At 37.2% G+C, this 22,021-nt stretch overlaps 1 protein-coding gene across 9 annotated transcripts in view; it reads left to right on the top strand.

Moving 5' to 3' along the window:
• The window catches only part of ncor1 (nuclear receptor corepressor 1), a 124,351-nt gene that overhangs the window by 196 nt on the left and 102,134 nt on the right, over positions 1-22,021 (top strand). For all 9 annotated transcript variants that reach the window (XM_061961961.2, XM_061961966.2, XM_061961963.2 and 6 more), the window contains exon 2: positions 10,513-10,697. In XM_061961961.2, the coding sequence (XP_061817945.2) occupies positions 10,587-10,697 (111 nt within the window). In that variant the 5' untranslated portion in view covers positions 10,513-10,586. The remainder of the gene's footprint in view (positions 1-10,512; positions 10,698-22,021) is intronic.

The following is a 22,021-nucleotide window of genomic DNA, read 5'->3' as shown; positions in this document are numbered from 1 at the left end:
CTGAGAATCTGCTTTGCAAGATGGCGACGCGGTTGCGAATTCAAAGGTGAAATACAGACTTGCTACCGACAACAACAACATCTAAATGTTGTCCTACAGCAGCGTTGTGTAGTGGCAGGTTCTGTATTACCGTGTTACTGTTCACGGTTGTATTGAAGTGCGTGTTTAACTTTCCTAGCAATGCGTAGGTTGGAGCAGGGCCATCCCCCCAAATTGGCGACAAAGAATATAAATGATATGTATTCTTTTACAGGAACGACACACATTTGCAGCACAAATGTGAGATAACTGCCTCTATGCCTTGGAATTGTATCCATGCAATTGGAAATACTGACCAAAACATCTCTGAAGCGATAACTTCAGTGAATTTTTTACCACAACACTACACGAATCGACTTCCTAAATGCTAATTGTGAACTTTTGTTACATGATTGATTGTTTGACCGTCATCACTACTTCCGGTTACACAAAAGTGGAAGGCTAACAGCTGATTGCATGTCCATTTGTATGTTGCATTTCGTAACATTCTATGTTAGCTACCTCTCTTTGTTTATAATGTATTTTTTCTGCTGGGTCTACTCTTTAATATATGCTGCCCTTTTTTTTTTTGCTGCAGCTGTTACATATACTGTAGTATTTGTACATGGTAATTGGGATTTGTTATATATTGTATATATTATATACAAATATAATACATCAGTATATATTATATACTGCATGTATAATATGTAAATATTACATATATGTTATATTTTATATTGCTACTACATTTTTAGTCTACTTTGTACCTGCATTATCCTTTCCATCCTTACACTTTCCATTCTTTGTTACTGAGCTACTGTGTGGAACAATTTCCCTTGTGGATCAATAAAGTTTGTCTAAGTCTAAATAAGCAGCCACTAAGTCACTAAGATGTAAGGAATAACAAAAAATGTGTATTGCTTGAGGCCAAAATGTAGCGGAGTTGCAAAGATGAGCTATTAGGCCCCATTTACACTAAGCTGGATAAGGTTATCCAAGGTAAATCCCACCTAACCTTATCCGTGTCCACACACAACAATGCCACCGTTTAAGACCTTCTCCGTCCGCCGGCGCAACGCGACCTAATACGCATGCGTGCAAAATGCGGACGTCATAGTCACCTCCAGTGTTGCTTTATGTGCAAGTTCTTAAATTTAACTTATCTGAACAATATCCAGTGTTGTGGTATTTCAATTAACTGGAATCCAGTGTGCTGTGGGGCCCTATTGTAGTGAATCTCACCTGAGCTGTCATAAATTACCGGTAATACAATCTTTAATAAACACGTGAAAGTACACAATGTGACAAAGAACATTTTACAACAATCAATCTTGGGATCTCGATATCTGGTTACGACAGTCCTCACTCCTTTGACTTAACCGTCATTGTCCATTTGTTTTTGGTGACTTTATATACTCTGGACCTAGACGTTGAGTCCGCGACATTCATGGCAGACAATAACTGATACAGTCTGCTTTGCCAGTCCAAAATCATTCGCCGTTTTCCGTAGTCTTCCCTCGACAGCCAGGTAATACAAAGCACACTTTGCCACCTTTTTGTCACATCCACGGTAGCCCGCATTCTCGTTGAGTTTCTTTTGACAAATGGACGAATATTTTCGGTAAGTAGAATCACAGCTGACCTCGACCTTCAAAAGTTATCTTGCCGTCTGAGAAGTGTTGTATCCGAAATAGCTGCAATCGCTTTCTCTTAAGGTATTCATGTGTGATTTCCACAAGCGTCTGTACAGACGGAAGGAGAAACACGAGCATGTCTGAATGACTCGCCTACATAATTCCAGTGTTTAGCTCCAAGTTACGAAACCTCTTTATTATGAAGCTGGCTGTGGCGCGTTCTTTCTGACGTCACTTCCTGTGTGGGGCGCGGTCTTTCTGGTGTCACTTCCTCTCTGAACTCAGTTTGTAAACGATCAATGAGTCCGTACAAAGCTAAGAGCCGGAGATTCAAGAAATACACGGCGCACTTACCCGTGTAAAAAAATATCCAAGGAGGGGGACCTTAAACGCTAGTTTAGTGTGGCTGAAACGGGGCTTAGGCTAAATAATTATTCGTTTAAGGGGTTATCTGGCTTAGTGTAGACATAGCTGCATCGTCAACATTTGTGTTTCCTGTTTTATCAGGCACTCATTCTGTCACACACAAGTCTACTGCTCAGACAAGTGTAAGGTTTAACATGACTACATGATTTAAAAAGTTGTCTTCCTATGCTAAAGAACATAGAACAACCTTGAATGACAATATTATTGTAAAAACTATCTAACTTATGGGTTTGTAGGAAATAATACTATGGTACAATACAAGACAATAATAATATCATCAGGGCAACATGGGGCATTTTAATGAGGCATCACACTTTTTTGGAATTTGCACAGCATTCACAATCCCCATGTGAGACAAGAACAAATGTATTTTTCTTTTTTGTGCATTCTAAATTGTAAATAAACGCTCGCAAGAGGTAGCTAACGATTAGGATTCGAGCTAGTTTGCCTATAAAGCCCTTTTAAAAACATCCAAAAATCTCCATCAACACTTTCCATACATGCTGTAAGTACATATGTAATGGCACATTCAAAATGACATGTGATAGTTACAGTACCTTGGTAATTTTAAGCAATGGCAGAACATTTTGGCGGTGCATTGATTTGACAGCACACATTGCAATGTTTGCAATTGTTTCAGTAACAAAAATTTGTTCAACGCTCGCCTCAGCTGTAAGTACTTGCTGTTCCTCTTGTCTGCTCGGCACACTGATTGGCAGGACAGTGGGGACGATCAGGTGCATCGAAACAAGCTTGCTAGCTAGCATAGTTAGCATCATCTAGCTAGCTTACTTGTTTTCGCCTGTGTTCGCTCTCTGAGCCACAAAGTTGACAGCTGTCTACTTTGCTTCTATTTATATTTGGAAGATTACAATCTGAACACTGTTAGTTCTGAACAAGTTGTAGTTCTAGAGCAGTGGTTCTTAACCTGGGTTCGATCGAACCCTAGGGGTTCGGTGAGTCGGGCTCAGGGGTTCGGCGGAGGTCAAGACACACCCGACTCATCGTGTAAATAAAAACTTTTCCTTATCGGCGTATTATGGATACGGCAACAGCAGAAGTCACACTGATTTGCAGGTGTGTAATTTGTTGTGAGTTTATGCACTGTGTTGGTTTTGTTCTTTGAACAAGGTGATGTTCATGCACGGTTCATTTTGTGCACCAGTAAAAAAAACATGGTAACACTTTAGTATGGGGAACATATTCACCATTAATTAGTTGCTTATTAACATGCAAATTAGTAACATATTGGCTCTTAACTAGTCATTATTAAGTACTTATTAATGCCTTATTCGGCATGGCCTTATTATAACCCTAACCCTCTAACCCTGGCCCAAACCCTCTAACCCTAACCCTAACCAAATAACTCTAAATTAAGTCTTTGTTACTTGGAATATGTTCCCCTAGTGTCCAAAAAACTCTAAATTAAGTCTTTGTTACTTATAATATGTTCTCCATACTAAAGTGTTACCAAAAACATATAACTTTGTCTTGAATTTGAAAAAAACAACAACATTGTATTTTTCACTAAAGAAGGGTTGGGTGAATGCGCATATGAAACTGGTGGGGTTCGGTACCTCCAACAAGGTTAAGAACCACTGTTCTAGAGTATGTTTTAGTAGCGAGGGAGAAGATATATTTTTGACGTGACTGATTGTAAACAGTACAGGATAGAGTTGCCAAATGGGAAACGTTTTCTGAGTTCCTTGCATGCATGTTATAGAATTTTACATACAATTTTCAATTATAATAATATTAGTAAATGATCTACTAAAAGGGTGAAGTGTCTTGCTCAAGGACACAACGCACGTGACTAGTATGGCAGAAGCCGGGGATCGAACCAGGAACCCTCAAGTTGCTGGCACGGCAGCATGTGCATGTATGAGCCAGTCTGCCCCACAACAGGATGATAGAGAAAAATAAGTAACGTATTCACTACAATGGCGGACTCGCGCACAGCTCTACGGGTAAAACTATACTACATATAGAGATATATGTTAGTTCCAAATCAGTTGTAGTTCGATAGTATTTATTAATAGCTAGCGAGAAGGTATATTTTTGATGTGACGGATTGTAAACAGATGTCACAATACCGGAAAGATATTACTACAGGATAGAGTTGCCAAATGGGAAACGTTTTCTGACTTTTTTGCATGCATGTTATATCATTTTACATTTCCTTTATCAATGATAATAATGTAAGTAAATTATCTACTAAAAATACAATTCAGTGGTACATTACATGTAACATGCGGCTGTCAAAATGACAGCCAATGGAAACTGGTAGATGAGAATATATTTAAAGATAAATTATAGTGGAGAAATGCACCCAATTGCAGGAAATGTAGTTATTTTCAAAATGTTCTTTTGGGGTTTGCGTGGCAGCACTTGGTGCTAATTTTCCTCTTTTTTTCTTCTCAATTTTCCTCTTTTTTTCTTAAAGGGTGCTCATATCCCTGAAGTTTTGTTAATATTTTTAATTAACTAAAATACATAAAAATATACTTTCTTGGCAGAGGAAACATTAAATGTTGTCTTGTCTTCATAAGAGCCATATTATTTTTATTTGTGTGTTTAAATGTGTATCTTTTTCCATTTTTAATTTGTAAGCATTTTATCCGGTGATAAATTAATTTCAAATTGGTTGATCACTTTGCTTTACTTCCGGTTTATGTGCCGCCACGCATGTTCACTTCCTGTTGAAGACACCTTTGTCTGTTTGAACTCAAACTGTCGAGTATAGATCAATCACTCTGTTAGTGAAGTGAAGTATATTTATATAGCGCTTTTTCTCAAGTGACTCAAAGCGCTTTACATAGTGAAACCCAATATCTAAGTTACATTTAAACCAGTGTGGGTGGCACTGGGAGCAGGTGGGTAAAGTGTCTTGCCCAAGGACACAACGGCAGTGACTAGGATGGCGGAAGCGGGGATCGAACCTGCAACCCTCAAGTTGATGGCACGGCCGCTCTACCAACCGAGCTATACCGTCTGTTCCAGGACAGCACAGCCTTTCTGTTCAATGTGAACACTGTAAGCTGCTACCTTTTTCCTACGTTTTGAACCCTGCGGCTTATAAAATAATACGGCTAATTTACGGAATTTTCTTTGCTGACGGCCATAATGCAATAGTTTAAAAGCAAACACACTGATAAGGTGTGTTATTGTTCGTGCTATGGCTCACTGCAGGTGCTGCAGTTACCTTTCTAGCTGTCCATAACTTGTATGGCTTCTCCATTAATCACTACAAGCAACATTTGTAAGTTTTACAATATAACTTAAACTGTTTATACTTTCCAAACCTTCCTATGTGTGATGTCTGTAGTAGTGGTTTCGTGCATATTTGTACATGCTATCCCAATGTAATGACGCTAGCGTCGTTAGCATTAGCTAGTATGCTAACACGTTTACGGCTGTCTGTGTTAGTATTATTAACTTAAAAACGGCATTCTTTTGTATTGTTTCAGTTTCACAAATGATTTAGTAAATTCACCAAGACTTCACTGTGGATTTATTGAGTCTGTTTAGCTGTTTGGAGAGTGAAGTTCAACAGCCAGCCTTTTGTTTTGCTTGATCAGCTGTTTTACTGCCGTGTTGCAGGCACCGTTTGGAAACAATTTGGTATCTAAATAAACATTTACAAAATATTTCTGTTTGAATAACTAATTTCGCAATGTACGTATCTGCGGCTAATATATGGAAAATATTTTTTCTCTTAAAATTTAGTGCGTGCGTTCTATAGTCTGGAAAATATGGGTAATGTGTATAAGTTTAGATTGGGATATGATGTTTCTTAATGTCTCTGTTTATCATGTTAACAGTTAACCTAGCTTGCGAGCTAAAGTCCATAATTTTATCAAAGTGTGATTATCAATACGTTTTTTCGACTATTTTAATTTGACATGGTCATACTAACCGTTGGGAGTTTTACCACGGTTATCATTATTACCGTTTATTGTTAAATCCCTAAAAATGTACATAATAAGGAAAGTAAAAAAAAACATCTATTAATTAATATTATTGTTTCCCCTGTGAGCTGATGAATGAATGCAAAAAATACAAAATAAATATATTATCATACCAGACCTAATGTTAAAAAATTATTATTACAGTTGTAATGTTTGTTCAGTTAAGAGTGCGGTGCGATCCCATGGGGAGTGCGTATCTCCACGGGGAACATGCTTTATTAGTATCATGCCGTATCATGCTTCAAACAAGATGTGCACTACAAAATGTGCTCATTGTAGCCAATAATCCTGACTTCCTCACTTTGATTAAAAAAAAAAAAAAATCAGCACAATTTTTTGTTTCGTAGGTTAGTGTTTTATATATTGTGCTTACTGAGTTAATATTGCTGATCAATTTGAATGTATTATTACTTATTGAGTTTATTTAGTTTAATTTCTCAGTATCAAATGGTTCAAGTTGGTAAAAAAATGTTTATAGTTAAAATAAGGAACATTTTTTTCTTAGTTTCAGGCAAATTGATCTTTGCTGGTACAGTCTAAAAAAGTAATGTTTATTAAAGAGGAACTTCACTTTTTTTGGAACTTTGTCGTTCACAATCCTAATGAGAGACAAGAAGACAAGTTTTTTTTCCCTTTGCATTCTAATAAATTGGCTTGTTCTTGGTGGCTAGCAATGCAGCTAATAAGAGCAATCCATTCTTCCGCTAAATCACTTTAAAATTGTATCCAAAAATCGTCAACAATATTTCATTTGCGCTCCATAACCTGTATAATAACCAAGCTGCAGCAACATTTATATTGTAAGAGCGGACACTGAGGAACTGTTTTTCTAATGTACAAACCCCGTTTCCATATGAGTTGGGAAATTGTGTTAGATGTAAATATAAACGGAATACAATGATTTGCATATCATTTTCAACCAATATTCAGTTGAATACACCACAAAGACAAGATATTTGATGTTCAAACTCATAAACTTTATTTTTTTTTTGCAAATAATAATTAACTTAGAATTTCATGGCTGCAACATGTGCCAAAGTAGTTGGAAAAGGGCATGTTCACCACTGTGTTACATGGCCTTTCCTTTTACTTTCCTTTTAACAACACTCAGTAAACGTTTGGGAACTGAGGAGACACATTTTTTAAGCTTCTCAGGTGGAATTCTTTCCCATTCTTGCTTGATGTACAGCTTAAGTTGTTCAACAGTCTGGGGGTCTCCGTTGTGGTATTTTAGGCTTCATAGTGCGCCACACATTTTCAATGGGAGACAGGTCTGGACTACAGGCAGGCCAGTCTAGTACCCGCACTCTTTTACTATGAAGCCACGTTGATGTAACACGTGGCTTGGCATTGTCTTGCTCAAATAAGCAGGGGCGTCCATGGTAACGTTGCTTGGAGGGCAACATATGTTGTTCCAAAACCTGTATGTACCTTTTAGCATTAATGGCGCCTTCACAGATGTGTAAGTTACCCATGTCTTGGGCATTAATACACCACCATACCATCACAGATGCTGGCTTTTCAACTTTGCGCCTATAATAATCCGGATGGTTCTTTTCTTCTTTGGTCCGGAAGAGTCGACGTCCACAGTTTCTAAAAACAATTTGAAATGTGGACTTGTCAGACCACAGAACACTTTTCCACTTTGTATCAGTCCATCTTAGATGAGCTCAGGCCCAGCGAAGCCGACGGCGTTTCTGGATGTTGTTGATAAACGGTTTTCGCCTTGCATAGGAGAGTTTTAACTTGCACTTACAGATGTAGCGACCAACTGTAGTTACTGACAGTGGTTTTCCAAAGTGTTCCTGAGCCCATGTGGTGATATCATTTACACACTGATGTCGCTTGTTGATGCAGTACAGCCTGAGGGATCGAAGGTCACAGGCTTAGCTGCTTACGTGCAGTGATTTCTCCAGATTCTGTGAATCCTTTGATGATATTACGGACTGTAGAAGGTGAAATCCCTAAATTCCTTGCAATAGCTGGTTGAGAAAGGTTTTTCTTAAACTGTTCAACAATTTGCTCACGCATTTGTTGACAAGTGGTGACCCTCGCCCCATCCTTGTTTGTGAATGACTGAGCATTTCATGGAATCTACTATAATACCCAATCATGGCACCCACCTGTTCCCAATTTGCCTGTTCACCTGTGGGATGTTCCAAATAAATGTTTGATGAGCATTCCTCAACTTTATCAGTATTTATTGCCACCTTTCCCAATTTCTTTGTCACGTGTTGCTGGCATCAAATTCTAAAGTGAATGATTATTTGCAAAAAAAAAAAGTTTATCAGTTTGAACATCAAATATGTTGTCTTTGTAGCATATTCAACTGAAAATGGGTTGAACATGATTTGCAAATCATTGTATTTCGTTTATATTTACATCTAACACAATTTCCCAACTCATATGGAAACGGGGTTTGTAGTAATACATTGTCTTGCGACGGCTTGCTAAGGCATTACCTTTGAGCTACCTACGGAAAGAGGTAAGTTAGCTTTTGCGTCAGTTTGTAAATCATTACACAATGCGATAGGACACCAATTTGTATTGACTGAAAAACTTTTCAAAAATCATATAACTGTATCTGTAAAGTATTAGCCAACATTTCATCTTTTGTTTGTACACTGCTAGCTCGACATTGTATGTAGACTCACTCAATGGACAGTTGTCTGTTTGGTCCAGCTGGCAGGGGAAGGATTTTTAAGTTGACTTAGGTTTACAACTCTTTTAAAGACTTGCAAATACTGTATAGGATATAAAACTGCACCAGATGTATCAGATAGTAATCTTAAAATAATCCTTATCTTGCACACACGTGACATTTCAAGATGATGTTGATGATGAAGGTTCTTCATGAGCGCTTGGTACAAATGTTTGTGTACATTTCTAATACTAGACCTTCACGACACAGGCGCCTGAAAAATGAAGAGATCATCATACAACTTTGCTTGCTGACCGCAGTAATGTCCTGCAGAGTCTGAGATGGTTATTTTTCCACCACAGACCTCACATCAGCAGACTGTGTGTGTAACTGCCAGCTCTAGATAGTCTGCCACAAGATCAGTGCACATACAACTGAAATGAAGCTCATATGTATGGTGTAGATTTTACATTACATTCAATACAACTAGGTGAATGTGTTGTTAGTTTTTGTGTACAACAGATGGTTGGCAGTCGTGTAATGTGTACACGAGTTGTCTGATGTCAGTGTCCACATGGTTAAGTTGATAATTCGAATGCATATCAAATAGCATAAGATCTTAGAGTCTTTTCCTGAGTGCCGTAACATTACATTTTAGTATGAAAATGCATGATTGTTTTTTTAACTATGCACGGCTTGATGCTGGCTTAGAGTGTCCTAGTTTCTGTTGTCTGTATTGTGACATGTATGACATTCAGTGACAGAATGTAACAGATGCTTTAACATGGCTCATAGAAAAACATTTAAAAATTTTCATTAGCGCTGTCAAAGTTAACGCGATAATAACGCGCTATTTTTAAGTCCCCTTAACAGCAATCATTGTTTTAAAACTGGATTTAGGTGCATGTGTCCTAACTCTTTTTTGACCCTTGGTCCATTCCGTAGAAAGGGGAAATGTAATGGCTTTCAATTATTGTTGAGCCACAAGCTCGAAAATAGCGAGCAGAAATGCATAAAGAAAAGGGTACATAATGAAAATGTCAGATCCAAAGCCATGGCAAGTCGTTCTCCCAACAAGATAAGACTATTTAATCTTCCATCGCCCTGAGACGACAACGTTGGAGGTAACACCTGCTGGCGCACTGCAGCTTGTAGAGGAGGAGCTTCAAGTCTGTGTTCACATTATAGTTCGGTGTAGTAATAACATAAAATGTAGATTGTTACTCTAACTCCTTTAGTAGGATTGAATGAAAGCTCAATGGGAAAAAAACAGTAGAGAGAAAGTCTAGGGTCACTTTTATCGGAGACTTTTGTCAAAACATGTCAAGACACCGTCTCATTCCAATCACACACTTCCAGCTTCACAATAATAGGGCCACGCATCACATTCGGTGTAACTCGCAAAACAATACAAAATCTTCTTGCATTACAATCATGCTTTATCAAAGATGTTTTATAATGTAATTTGTGATATTTCTATCTGAATAAATGTTTTATGGCAGATTGAAATGAAGTGTATATTGTTTTATAAACTGTTCTGATTTATAGTCCACAATTACAGAATGTTTAGCAGACTAAATATATAGGTCAAGTGTGGGACATTCAGGAGAAGAAGCCACAACAGAGAGACCAACAAACATGAAGATAATAACCTATCATTATTGTAGGCTCATTTGATTTGTAGATTTTTCAGTAGCATTCATTCATTCATTACATTACATTCATTGTATTATTGTGCATCTGTAATTAACTTGCCTTATTAATTTATCAAACACATATCCATGCGTTTGTAACCTGTGTTTTTGCCACTGTCTTCTTACAGGTGGTTTGTATCCTGAAACATGTTAAATATCAATCATCAGTGAAGCAGCAGCAGCCCACTTGCACTGAGCTAGGATGTCCAGTAGCTCCAGCTACCCCCCTACCCAGGGGAGCTTCAGTAGTGAGCAGAGCCGGTACCCATCCCATTCTGTGCAGTACACATTCAGTGGCTCGAGGCACCATCAGGTAAAGTTTTACTTCCATCTTTCACTGATAAAGACTTTGTATGTCACAAAGGCTTTGCATGTTATGATCCTTGAGAAATGGTACAACCATCTACAGTCTTTTGTGTTTAAAGTGTATCAGAAACGCCTATGTTGATTAGGGATGTGTATTGTGTACCGGTATTTTTTGGTACCCGTTCCTAATAGGGTTGGTCCAGGAAGACTGTTAAGCTTCTGGACTAATCATACGGCTATCAGTATTTTTTTTTATCCAGTTGACCGTCGTAATTATGACACATTTAGTTCAAGTGCCGCTGCTTCGCATAAATAAAGACACGGGTAGCTGAATATCAACTTGGAATAATTACAAATAGGGAATATATATATTCTGCAAATACCGTAAGTGTATAGTGAAGTGAGTTAGCAGTAACCTCTTAGTCATGATAAATCGTTTAAATCTTCAAAAAAAAAAGTTTTTCCTAACAGTGTATAAATTCACTCCCATCTTTTTTAAAAGGCATGCAGTAAATTTAGGCCTGCGCCTATAAATTTGAGTGTGATGTAAGGATACCATCATGAGAAGCACATTTAATAAAAAAAACGTTATTATGGTCTTACCTTTACTTATAAATGAAGTCCATGCGCAGCTCCTTCTGAACAAAAGCATCGATAACTTGTTTATAGAAGTCTTCCTTATCTTTCTTCAGTTTTAAAAGTCTCTCTGTCTCGATGGAGATATTCCTTTAATTATTACCTCCTGCTTCGATTGAAAGTCCAGTTTAGAAAACTGTTTTATTTTAGATATGTAATCCTCCATGTTAAAAGTGCAAGCAAGAGGAAAAAAATAAATGATCGCTGCTCACTGTTGCTGCTTGTTGTCACTTCTTCTGCAGCCGAGTAGTCGCAAGAAAGATCACTAGCGCCCTCTACCACCAGGAGGCGGGAGTCATTTAATGACTCATATTTGACACACGCAGGTACGGTATATTAATAAAACATAGCTGCTTACTGTTCTTTTTAGCATATTCAATAGCTTGGACCTTAAATCCTACTGAATAGCTCTTAATCTTCTTCCCTTTATGCAATTTAAAATTATTGAAATCGGCCTCCTCCATTTTGAAAATGATGACAGGTGAAGTGTCACTCGTGACGTGACGAGTTTGACCCGGCGGAAATTCTAGGCAAATGCTAATCATTTTGTGAAACGAGTTTGACCCGGCGGAAATTCTAGACATGCGCTAATAAAAATAATATTTTACGAAACGAGTTTGACCCGGCGTTAATCCTGAGCCGGCGGTAATGCTAGGCATGCGCTAATTATTTTGCAAAACGAGTTTGACCCGGCGGTAATTCTAGGCAGGCGCATACTATAAACCCGCCGGCAATTCAAGGAAATACGGTACACTCGATTAACCTCAGGATGCGCCGCTGAATCCTATCGATTGAGGGGTCTGTAGTTTGTGTAGGCAAACCGGCCACTTCTTAAACCTTATAGCCAGTCGCATCCAGAAAGTATTCACAGCGCTTCACCTTTTCAAATGTTGTTATTTTACAGCCTTATTTTAAAAGGGAATACATTCTTTTTGTCCTCAAAATTCTGCACACAATACCCCATATTGACAACGTAAAAATTTATTTATTTATTTTGCAAACGTTAAGAAAAAAAAAGTACTTGTACATAAGTATTAACAGCATTTGCTCAATACTTTGTTGATGCACCTTTAGCAGCAATTACAGCCTCAAGTCTTTTTGAATAGATGCCACAAGCTTTGCACATCTATCTTCTTCACTATATCTCAGAACAAAACATAAATTCAAGCTTTTTTTTATGATACATTTAATCGTGGTTGCCCTAGTTTTTAGCAATCTGATTATAGTTGTAGTTCTACGAGGTGGGTTTGTGCCATATTGGAGGTCTGCATGGATTTAGCTCAAAACATTGGTGACGTGTTCATCTTTAGACCACATAATTGTTGAGACTGAATCAACAACACCTCTGCTGGTTATAGCCAAGTAGTTCAATCTATTTTGCGTAAATTATCTCTTCAAGACGCATGCAATGAACCATCACTTCCATACCATTTACAGAATTAAATAATTAATATCTCGGAACCTTTATTTAACAATGTCTAAACTCAAAAAGTTGTGAGCAGATTGTGATGAAATGTATGATGTTGTGAAGCTCTAGGAATAGTCAACATCTGGGATGCACCATAAACAGGTATCACACCTTTGCTAATGGCCTGCAGTAAATGATCTATTTTAAATGAAAAGTTGAGTTAGCAGTCAGCAGATCCAGTTCACCACATTTAATCTGCCGTGTTATTAAAGTTTTTCAAAAACCTCTTTTACAAAGTAAAGTTCAAATTGCATCACCTTTCTTGGTGGCCTGAATTCTTTATCTCGAAAGCACAGTAATTACTGTTCCTGTTTTGGGAAAACTTTTTGACTTTTTTTTTTTTTTTTTTGGCAAAGCACATCATTTTAAGTTTAGGATGCATTTTTCCAGTGAAAAGAGTGATTGCTATTTAAAATATTTTGAATCCAGTACTCCACAGATCTTATATTTGTTTAAATATACACTGCAAAAAGTCAGTGTTCAAAAACAAGAAAAAAAATACAAAAGTTAGGGGTATTTTGTTTGAACTAACCAAAATTATCTGCCAATAGAACAAGAAAACTTGGCTTGTCAAGACTTTCCAAAACAAGTAAAATTAGTTAACCTCAATGAACCCAAAAATACCTTAAAATAAGTATATTCTCACTAATAATAAGAGCACTTTTCTTGGTAGAAAAAAAAGAGACCTTTTTGCTCAATATGTTGAAAAAGATTCTTAAATTAAGTAAATGCTAGTGCCATTATCTTGACATAATGATATGCGCTCGGCATTACATTTCTTGAAACCAGCAAACTTATACTAAAAACTAATTTATTTTTCTTAATGGAAAGGCAACAAGGCAACTGCTTGTTACTCTCGGGGTCTCCTTGCCGCTCAGGCAAATCATATGGTCTAAAAATGCATTTTTCCATCGATAACATGACATCATCGCGCCAAGTGCGTGCTCTTTCAGTCAATTAGTGCGTATATATATATATATATATATATATATATATATATATATATATATATATATATATATATATATATATACGGCCCGGCCCCCGGCCAAATTTTTTTTTTAATGTAATTTTGAAGAATTTATCTGAATGTGCATGAACTATTTCTGTTCAAAATTGTTTGAAATGTCACATGTTAAATGTTTAAATATTAACTGTCAGTTTACTGTACTGTGCCAAATGTACTACTATATGAGTACGTATTTTCTATTGTTTCATTGAAAATAAAACCGCAAAGTCCATTTGGCTGTCATCTGTTTTAATTATGAGACACATTTGTGTCAAAATCATGATTTTTTTTCATGCTTGAAGTAAGAATTTATTACTTTAAAAAAGTAGTTTTATACTTGTGAGTGTTGATGACACAGCTTTGCAACAGTTGATATTCTAGTTTCAAGCATGTTTTACTCAATAAAGGTCATACAATCTCAGCAACAAACTGTAATATCTTACTGAGATCATTTAGGACCAAAAAACTTAAAACAAATAAAACACTCTAACATAAAATCTGTTTAGTGAGAAGAATTATCTTGTCAGACAGAAAATAAGCAAATATCACCCTTATTTGAGATATTTAATCTTACTTAGATTTCAGTTTTTGCAGTGTAGTGAGTAGATGACATTGATTCCCCACTACTTTGGAAGCCAAATTTCTCAGAAGCTGACTTACACAGAATGTTTCAGTGGTTAATTTCTGGGCATTTGAATTGTTTGTTTTGATCTGGAACAAAACTGGAGTTTGGAAATATTTTCCTGTAACTGCATTTGCTTCTACAGGGTTTTGTTGAGGCTATTGCATGCTAATACCTTTTATGTGCTTTTCCATGTAGTTTTTATTTAAGAAGCGACGTGCTTTTTTAAAATAGCATCATTCAATTTGAATAGAATCATCACTTGTCTCTTGTAATGTGCCACATGCGATAATTCTGGAGGCCATTGTTCTCGAACAGGGATGGACAAACTACGGCCAAAGTCCCCAATCCTGGCCGCGGAACGTCTTTAAAGCTACAGTTCTGTCTTGCGGCAATGTTCGGCCTATATGTGTGTGCGTGCGTAAATACATATATGTATGTGTGTGTATATATGTATGTGTGCATATACCTGTATACGTGTGTGTATTTTAATTACAGCGAGGTGGTCTTGCCGCTGGGCCTTAGGCCTGTCGCACCTCCACCGGTGCCTGTGGTGGACTGTGCATGGCTGGGACGTCCTCTTCCCTGAGGCAAGCCTAAACCTGACCGCATATCAGAAAAGGTTTTGCTGCAGGGTCTTCAGCTGGGGACCACCTCTCATTGATGTTTCGCCCCTTAGCCCAGAACATCTCCTGGTGGCGGGGCAGTGAACAGGGACGTCTCCCTCGTTTTGCTACGGCTCTTGTCCACTGCTTTATGCGGCGTCTGCCATTGCCATTATGTCGGCGAAAAAGTTTACTAAACTCAAGTGCATTTAAAGGAGCGGTGTTGTGCAGTGAAGGGGGGCGTATGATCTCACGTAATTACGATGTGCAATACCTAAACAGTCCGTGCGATACGTGAGCTTTGACTACTAAACGAGGCAAAATGCCTTACAAAAACCAAAAAAAACAACTTTACGACGCCTCGAGCCAGTGAAAATTCCTCTAATATATTTTGTAATCGAATTACTCAAGTTACTCGAGGAATCGTTTCAGCTCTAATCTCGATATATTTTCCGGTGAAAGTATACATTTAAAGATATTTATTTTTGAGCAAAATTCACTGAAATTTAACTGAATGACATCTGTACTGTGAACAGTCAGTGGCACTTTTATTAACCCAGTTAGTCAAGATGGGTAATAACAGCACAGAAAATAAACTGTTTATGTAGCACAGAATTACATAACATAAATAAAATAGAAAAACAAAGAATGTATACATAAAATACAAATATTCTTTCTACGTTAAATATATAACATAGCTGTGCAAATAATACAAAATGTATCAAACTCAGATAAAATCTAAATATGCAGGCAGGCACTTTTTAATTCCCAGTCAACAATGTAATGGACTGTCACACACGTACGGTTCCGTTGTCCTACTAGACCACATGTGTGTGGTCAGCGCCAAGTAAGTGACTTTACCTAATTGTGCGGCTATAATCTTCCTCACTTCAGCACACATTTTTGGCAGCATTTTTCGTGCGAAATATGGCCGCTCAAAAAGCCTAGTTGACAGGGTCCAGGGGCCTTAGGCCCCTGTAGGTCCAGGACAAAGTCAAATAATTTCAGCATTCAGACAGGTTAGATTATGGCTTAAACCTTCACATTTATCATCATCATCAGAGGCAACTTTTGACACACAAAACAACTGCAAAAATCATAAAGCGTACAAACAATGTTAATTATATTAGCTAACTTCCTTTATCTGAATAGCCATTTGTGATTGATAGCATTAAATGACAAATATCTTGCAGTCATGTTGTTCGTTTCAAAATGATTTAACAATTCAATGTCAAAATATAAACAGTAGAAATAATGAACAAAATGTCAGCTACTGTCTCGTTCTAAAACACCAATGAAAATTAAATGTAGCATTTAGACAGGCTATACTGTAGTGTACAGCTCCACTATTGGACATTGGAGTGTTACTTTCAAAGGCAAAATTCAAGTATTGCTAGAAACATAATTTTATATGGGACCTTATTGTATTATATGTATAGTACATGTTCCAAAAAGAAAAAAGCATAAAACACCACCAGAATTAGAGATATTACAAGTCAAAGTGATGAAGCTTAGTGTTACACTTAGTGTTACACTAAATACACTTAAGCTTTTGCAAGAGCATGGAATATTTAAAAAGTACTATTAAAACCAATTTGAATGTGAGTAATGTAAAATATGCAACTAAAAGCAGCGACAAGAAACAAGCTGAAAAAATAAAGAAATTGAAAATTGTTAGCGTGGGTACCCAACTTTGATTCAATCAAAGTACACATTTTCTTTAGTGACTAAAACAAGAGGTGAACGCATCGATAGAAAATTTATATAAAAGTATTCACTTACCGGCAAAACTATCCGTTGATTAGTTTTTGGGGCATTTTTATGCTATTTCCAAGCATCTCCTTTTTATTATCGTTGATTTTAAATGGTCAAACTATTGCATATTATATATGCATGCCCTAGTGAACAAAAAAAGAGTCATATTTATTTTGATTGTTACGTTTTGAAGTACATTTGTGCAGGTGGGTGCGAATGTACCCATTACCAGAGCTGTACACTGTAGCAAAAGTCATCACATGTCTGCCACAATCATCCATCCATTTTCTACCGACTGTCCCTTTCGGGGTCGCGGGGGGTGCTGGAGCCTATCTCAGCTGCATTTGTGTGTGTTCTTAAATGTGTATTCCACATCTTCCATGTCGACAGCAGTTTTAATTTGGGCTTACATGGTAAACAACTAAAAATAATGTGTTGGGCATTGTTTTATCCAGACGCATACATTTGTCCAAATGTGGCCAAGTAGACGCATAGTGTGTAAGAGAATCCCTCTGCCATTTTCCACTAATTTTAAAAAATATATAAATCGCCCTTTTGAAAATTCCCTCTTCTCTTTTCCGACTCTCGTCGACTCTGATTGGCCTGTCCGTAATGTTTTGCCCTAATCTTAACCAATTGTGACTCATCATAGTAAACCAACTAACCAATCATGGATGTTCTTATACGTAAACCAACCAATTATCATTGATGTTTCCCGTATATGTTGTCCTCTGCCCGTGGAGTTACACTAGTCCACTAATTTCTTTCTCTTATCCCTCTCTCTTCTATTGTAGCATGTAGCTTATAACCGCTACATGGGTCTGAAAATAGATAATCTACGGAAATCGCTACTTGTTTAAAAAGTAATGTAGTTTAGCTACGCAGCAAATATTTGCTAGTGTGTTGTTGTGCGTCAGTGCAGTGGGTGAGAGAGTGCAAGCATGTCTTGGAAGGATCAAGGGGAGGGGTTTAATAGCCCATGGAGTGTTGAGAGGCAATGGAAAGCGGGGCAGAATTAAGGAACACAACAAATAAGCGGCGTTTGGTTATTTTAACATGAAACAAATTATATCGATATTAAGATATATTCTTAATTCATATCTCGTTTAAAAATATATCGATATATCTTACAAACTCGGTACATCGCCCAGCCCTAATGTGTACATATGTATATTTATATATATGTGTATATATGTATATGATATATGTATATGAGTTTGTGCGTGCGTATGAATTATTAATAAATTATTCATAAAATATTTCCATAGTTGGAGGGTAGAGCTAAAAAAATTTTTTTATAACCTTCTAAATACATTTTCCTAACGTTATTGGAACCCTTTAAACTTGAACTAAAACCCATATAGTCACCTTTACAATTGTTTCAGTATAATAGGATAGAGTTCGCTCCATTGCAGATTGCAGTAGTTACCGGTAGTCCGGATGATTTCAACTGGAAATATTTTGTCACATCCTGGGTAATTCTTCTGAGTTAGAAGTAGGCTTCCATGTGTAAAAGCACCGGCATATGTTGTTTTGCAAAAACTTGGTCAACTTGACACTTGCAGTTGCGATAGTTAGCTTTACTGTTAACTAAGGATGTAACCATTAACGGTAATAATGATAACTGCGGTAAAACTTCCGACATTTAGTAGCACCATTTTAAATTGAAATAATCAAAAAATGGCAATTGATAACCACACTTTGATAAATTCACGGACTGACTGGCGCCAGGTCGCTACTTTAAATGCCAACAGAAAAACAAGAGACATCAACTCCTTTCTCCATGAATAAATTACATACCCCAATTTAAAGGAGGACTGCAGTTTTTTATTTTTTATTTTGCCTATAGTTTTTTTTTTGCTTTCTGACACATAAAAATCGGCTCATTCTTGGTGGCTAGCAATGCAGCAAATGGGAGCAATCAATTCTACCATTAAATCACTTTAAAATTGCATTCAAAAACCATCAACACTTTATTTACGTTCCGTAACCTGTATAATAACCAAGTTGTAGCGACATTGATATTGTAAGAGCGAACACTGAGGAACTCATTTTCTAGCGTAGTAACACATCGGTGTGCTACGGTATTAGCCGTAGAAGCTAACTACGGAAAGGGATAAGCTAGCTTTTACATCAACATGAAACGTGTTTGAGTTTGTAATACACAACACTGCCTTAGGACACCAATCTGTATTGACTGAAAACATTAGCAATCATATTACAGTATCTGTAAAGTATTTGCTCACATTTAATTTTTTGTTTGCACACAGCGAGCCATAGAGCGTATGCACAGTAGTTGTCACAACACACATGACGTCCTGGGTGTATCATGACCAATATTAAAGTGTGACTCTCTGGATGGACAGTTGTTTGTTTAGTCGAGCTGGCCGGAGATGTTTCCTGTTGATTTTGGGTAAGTAATCCGTTTATGTCGACATAGCATGGCTTCAAGTTCAACATTTTGCAGCTTTGATTCACTTTCACCTCGCTCTCTCGGCTTCCATCTGCTTCAACGTCTCACTCTTCATTCATACTGGCTTCTAGAAGCCGTAGTTAATCCTCCAATAACATTCAGATTCAAAAGTATAAGGTTGTGAATCCTCATTTGTCCAAAAATAGTCGTCTTCGTTGTTTGTTACCAAGTCTGCCCTGATTAGAACACACCCACGCATTTTGTATCCGGAAGTTGGAACACACTGGAAGTCAGATGTTCGCTGCTATGGAAACGAAATTAAATGCGCCAAAAAATGAGTGATTATTAAAATGACCAAAATACGGACAATCTTGTGCATATTACATATTGTTATGAACATGTGTGTTAGTACACTATATATAGACTTGCAGTGTGTATACAAAACATTAATGGAGGGTTTTGAAGTTGTTTTAGAGGGCTTTGAATGCTACAACGGTGACTCCCATTAGCCGCATCTTCCAAGGTTTTTTTTTAATCATCTTGAACCCCCCCCCAAAAAAAAGACATGTGTGTTCTTGTTATTATATAAACACATTACTCTCTGAGCAACTACCGGTAAGCTATTCAATTGTGCACATTGAACCTACAAGCTGTGCTCTCTTTGAACAGAGTGATCATTTTATGCATAAGAAACACTAAACATTCAAAAAAAAGGTGTGTCTATATATTTTAGGTACTTTAAGAAATCAAAACATTTCAGTGTGTGTATATTAGTTTTGAGCCCATATTGTGGTAACAATGATAATTGTGATAATTCTTCTCAGTTACTGTAATATGATATTTTTGTATCGTTACATCTCTTATGTTGAAATTCTGTGTCTGTGTTGTCATTCATTTCAATCAAACCAAACAGTGTGTTATTGATAGGAATGTTCCAATCAGGGATACTTAATAATAATAATTCAGAAACGATCTAAATCAGTCTACGTAACAAACCAAACTAAATCATAAGAATCACAACAACGTGTCTGAAAATGCACATGACTGAGCTTATTTTTTTAGCTTGAATTACTAATATTTTGTTGTTTCGTAAAATACGCCTCCAAAGGTGTATTTACCTTCTAATCTTTCAAACAGGGATCCTTGCACAAACTTGGCAAAATACTATCTTATAATAGGTATAACTAAAAGCACTTGTATTTATATATCATGTCTGATAGTTCTTATTTCTTAAAATAGTCATTTATTTTCCAAGACTGAATGTTGAATAGAACGAAGTGTTCTTACATGTTGTTTTGACTTTATTTTTAACACGTTCCAACAACAACAGAAAATACTTATATATCTTAAATTGTTATTCAGCCAAAAAATACTGATACATTATACCATAATATTGTCAAAACTGCAAAAACCTAGGACCAGTTAACACTTTTTTCCCCACAGATGTTTGAAGATGTATCAGAAATGTTTTTGACTTTTTGGCACCGTAGTTTATGAAACACAGCCCAGTGTGGTCTCTTTTGATTTCCTCTTTTGTAGTTGTCCTCGCCACAAAATGATGGGCTTAGATTGCATTTGGCCCTGGTCTTTCTGTAACCGCATCCGCCACTTCTGTATTTTGGTTATCATTGTCTCAGTTTTCCTCCTTAGTTTTTCAGGGATTATTGGGCTGGAAAATCTACAGGGCAAGGAATGATAACCAAAAAAGGTTGAACACTCAAACAGTGTTGTAGCCCACTTGTCCCGTTGCAGAAATGCACACAGTTGGTAGCAAACAACCTTTTTATAACGACCCATGAAGAACAACCACAGGCAACAATTAGATAGCATGCAAACGTAGAGAGAACATGTGAATAGCTTTGAGTCAAATACCAACAGCCCTTTTTTACATTGACGCCACTTTTCCACCTTTTTTGTGTGTCGCGGTTTTGCATAAATGACACCGACACAGAATGACTGGTATTTTTTTTCCTAATATCGTCCCAGCAATGTTATTTAGGTGGTATAGGCACTATTATGCCAAGACAGGGTACTAATCCTGCCATGTTGTGTTGAAAGTATTTTGCTGACAAATATTTGACACGGCACACCTGGCGCTGACCACAGCTTATAATAGCCGGCAAATGCATTTTTTTGACTGTGTAATAGGTTGTGCAATATAGAACCCAATAAAAGCAGATACATGTGATTGTCTATGTCTATGAGAACACCTATACACGTGATTAAGAAGTATTTGCAAACAACCTTTCTATAAAAGTGAGTTAAGGATGTAATGATAAACGGTATTAATGATAACAGCTGTAAAACTCCCGACGGTTAGTATTGCTGTTTTAAATTAAAATGATCAAAACGTAATTGATAACTGCACTTTGATAAACTCACAGACAGACTGGCCCAGCTCACTAGTTTAAATGCTAAAATGAAAAATAAATGATTAAAGTTAATTTATATAATGCTTAAGAAAGGGTGACCGGTGCAATGGATTAATAATGTGAGAGTTCAGTCCATAGTGGGGCCAGCAGGGGATCCTCTTGCATGTAGACACTTCGGGGCGCAGAGACGTCACCGACTGATGCATAAGGAGTGGTCCACCCCCGGTCCCGACTTCATGTGAAAGTCCAGTCCATTGGGAGGCCAGCAGGGGATCATGTTGAATAAAGACAAGTCAGCAGCGCAGAGACGTCACCAACTGATGCAAAGAGGATTGGTCCTTTCTGGGTCCCGACTTGGAACAGCTAGGTTATCCATGGTCACCTGATAACCTCTCCATGCAGGAGAGGGGGGCAGAGCAGAAAAGAGAGACAGCAGATCAACTGGTCTATA

The sequence above is a fragment of the Nerophis lumbriciformis genome, linkage group LG09, assembly GCF_033978685.3.
Source record: "Nerophis lumbriciformis linkage group LG09, RoL_Nlum_v2.1, whole genome shotgun sequence".
NCBI lineage: Eukaryota > Metazoa > Chordata > Actinopteri > Syngnathiformes > Syngnathidae > Nerophis > Nerophis lumbriciformis.
Note: the sequence above shows the minus strand (reverse complement) of the source record. Positions and strands in the feature narration are given on the sequence as shown.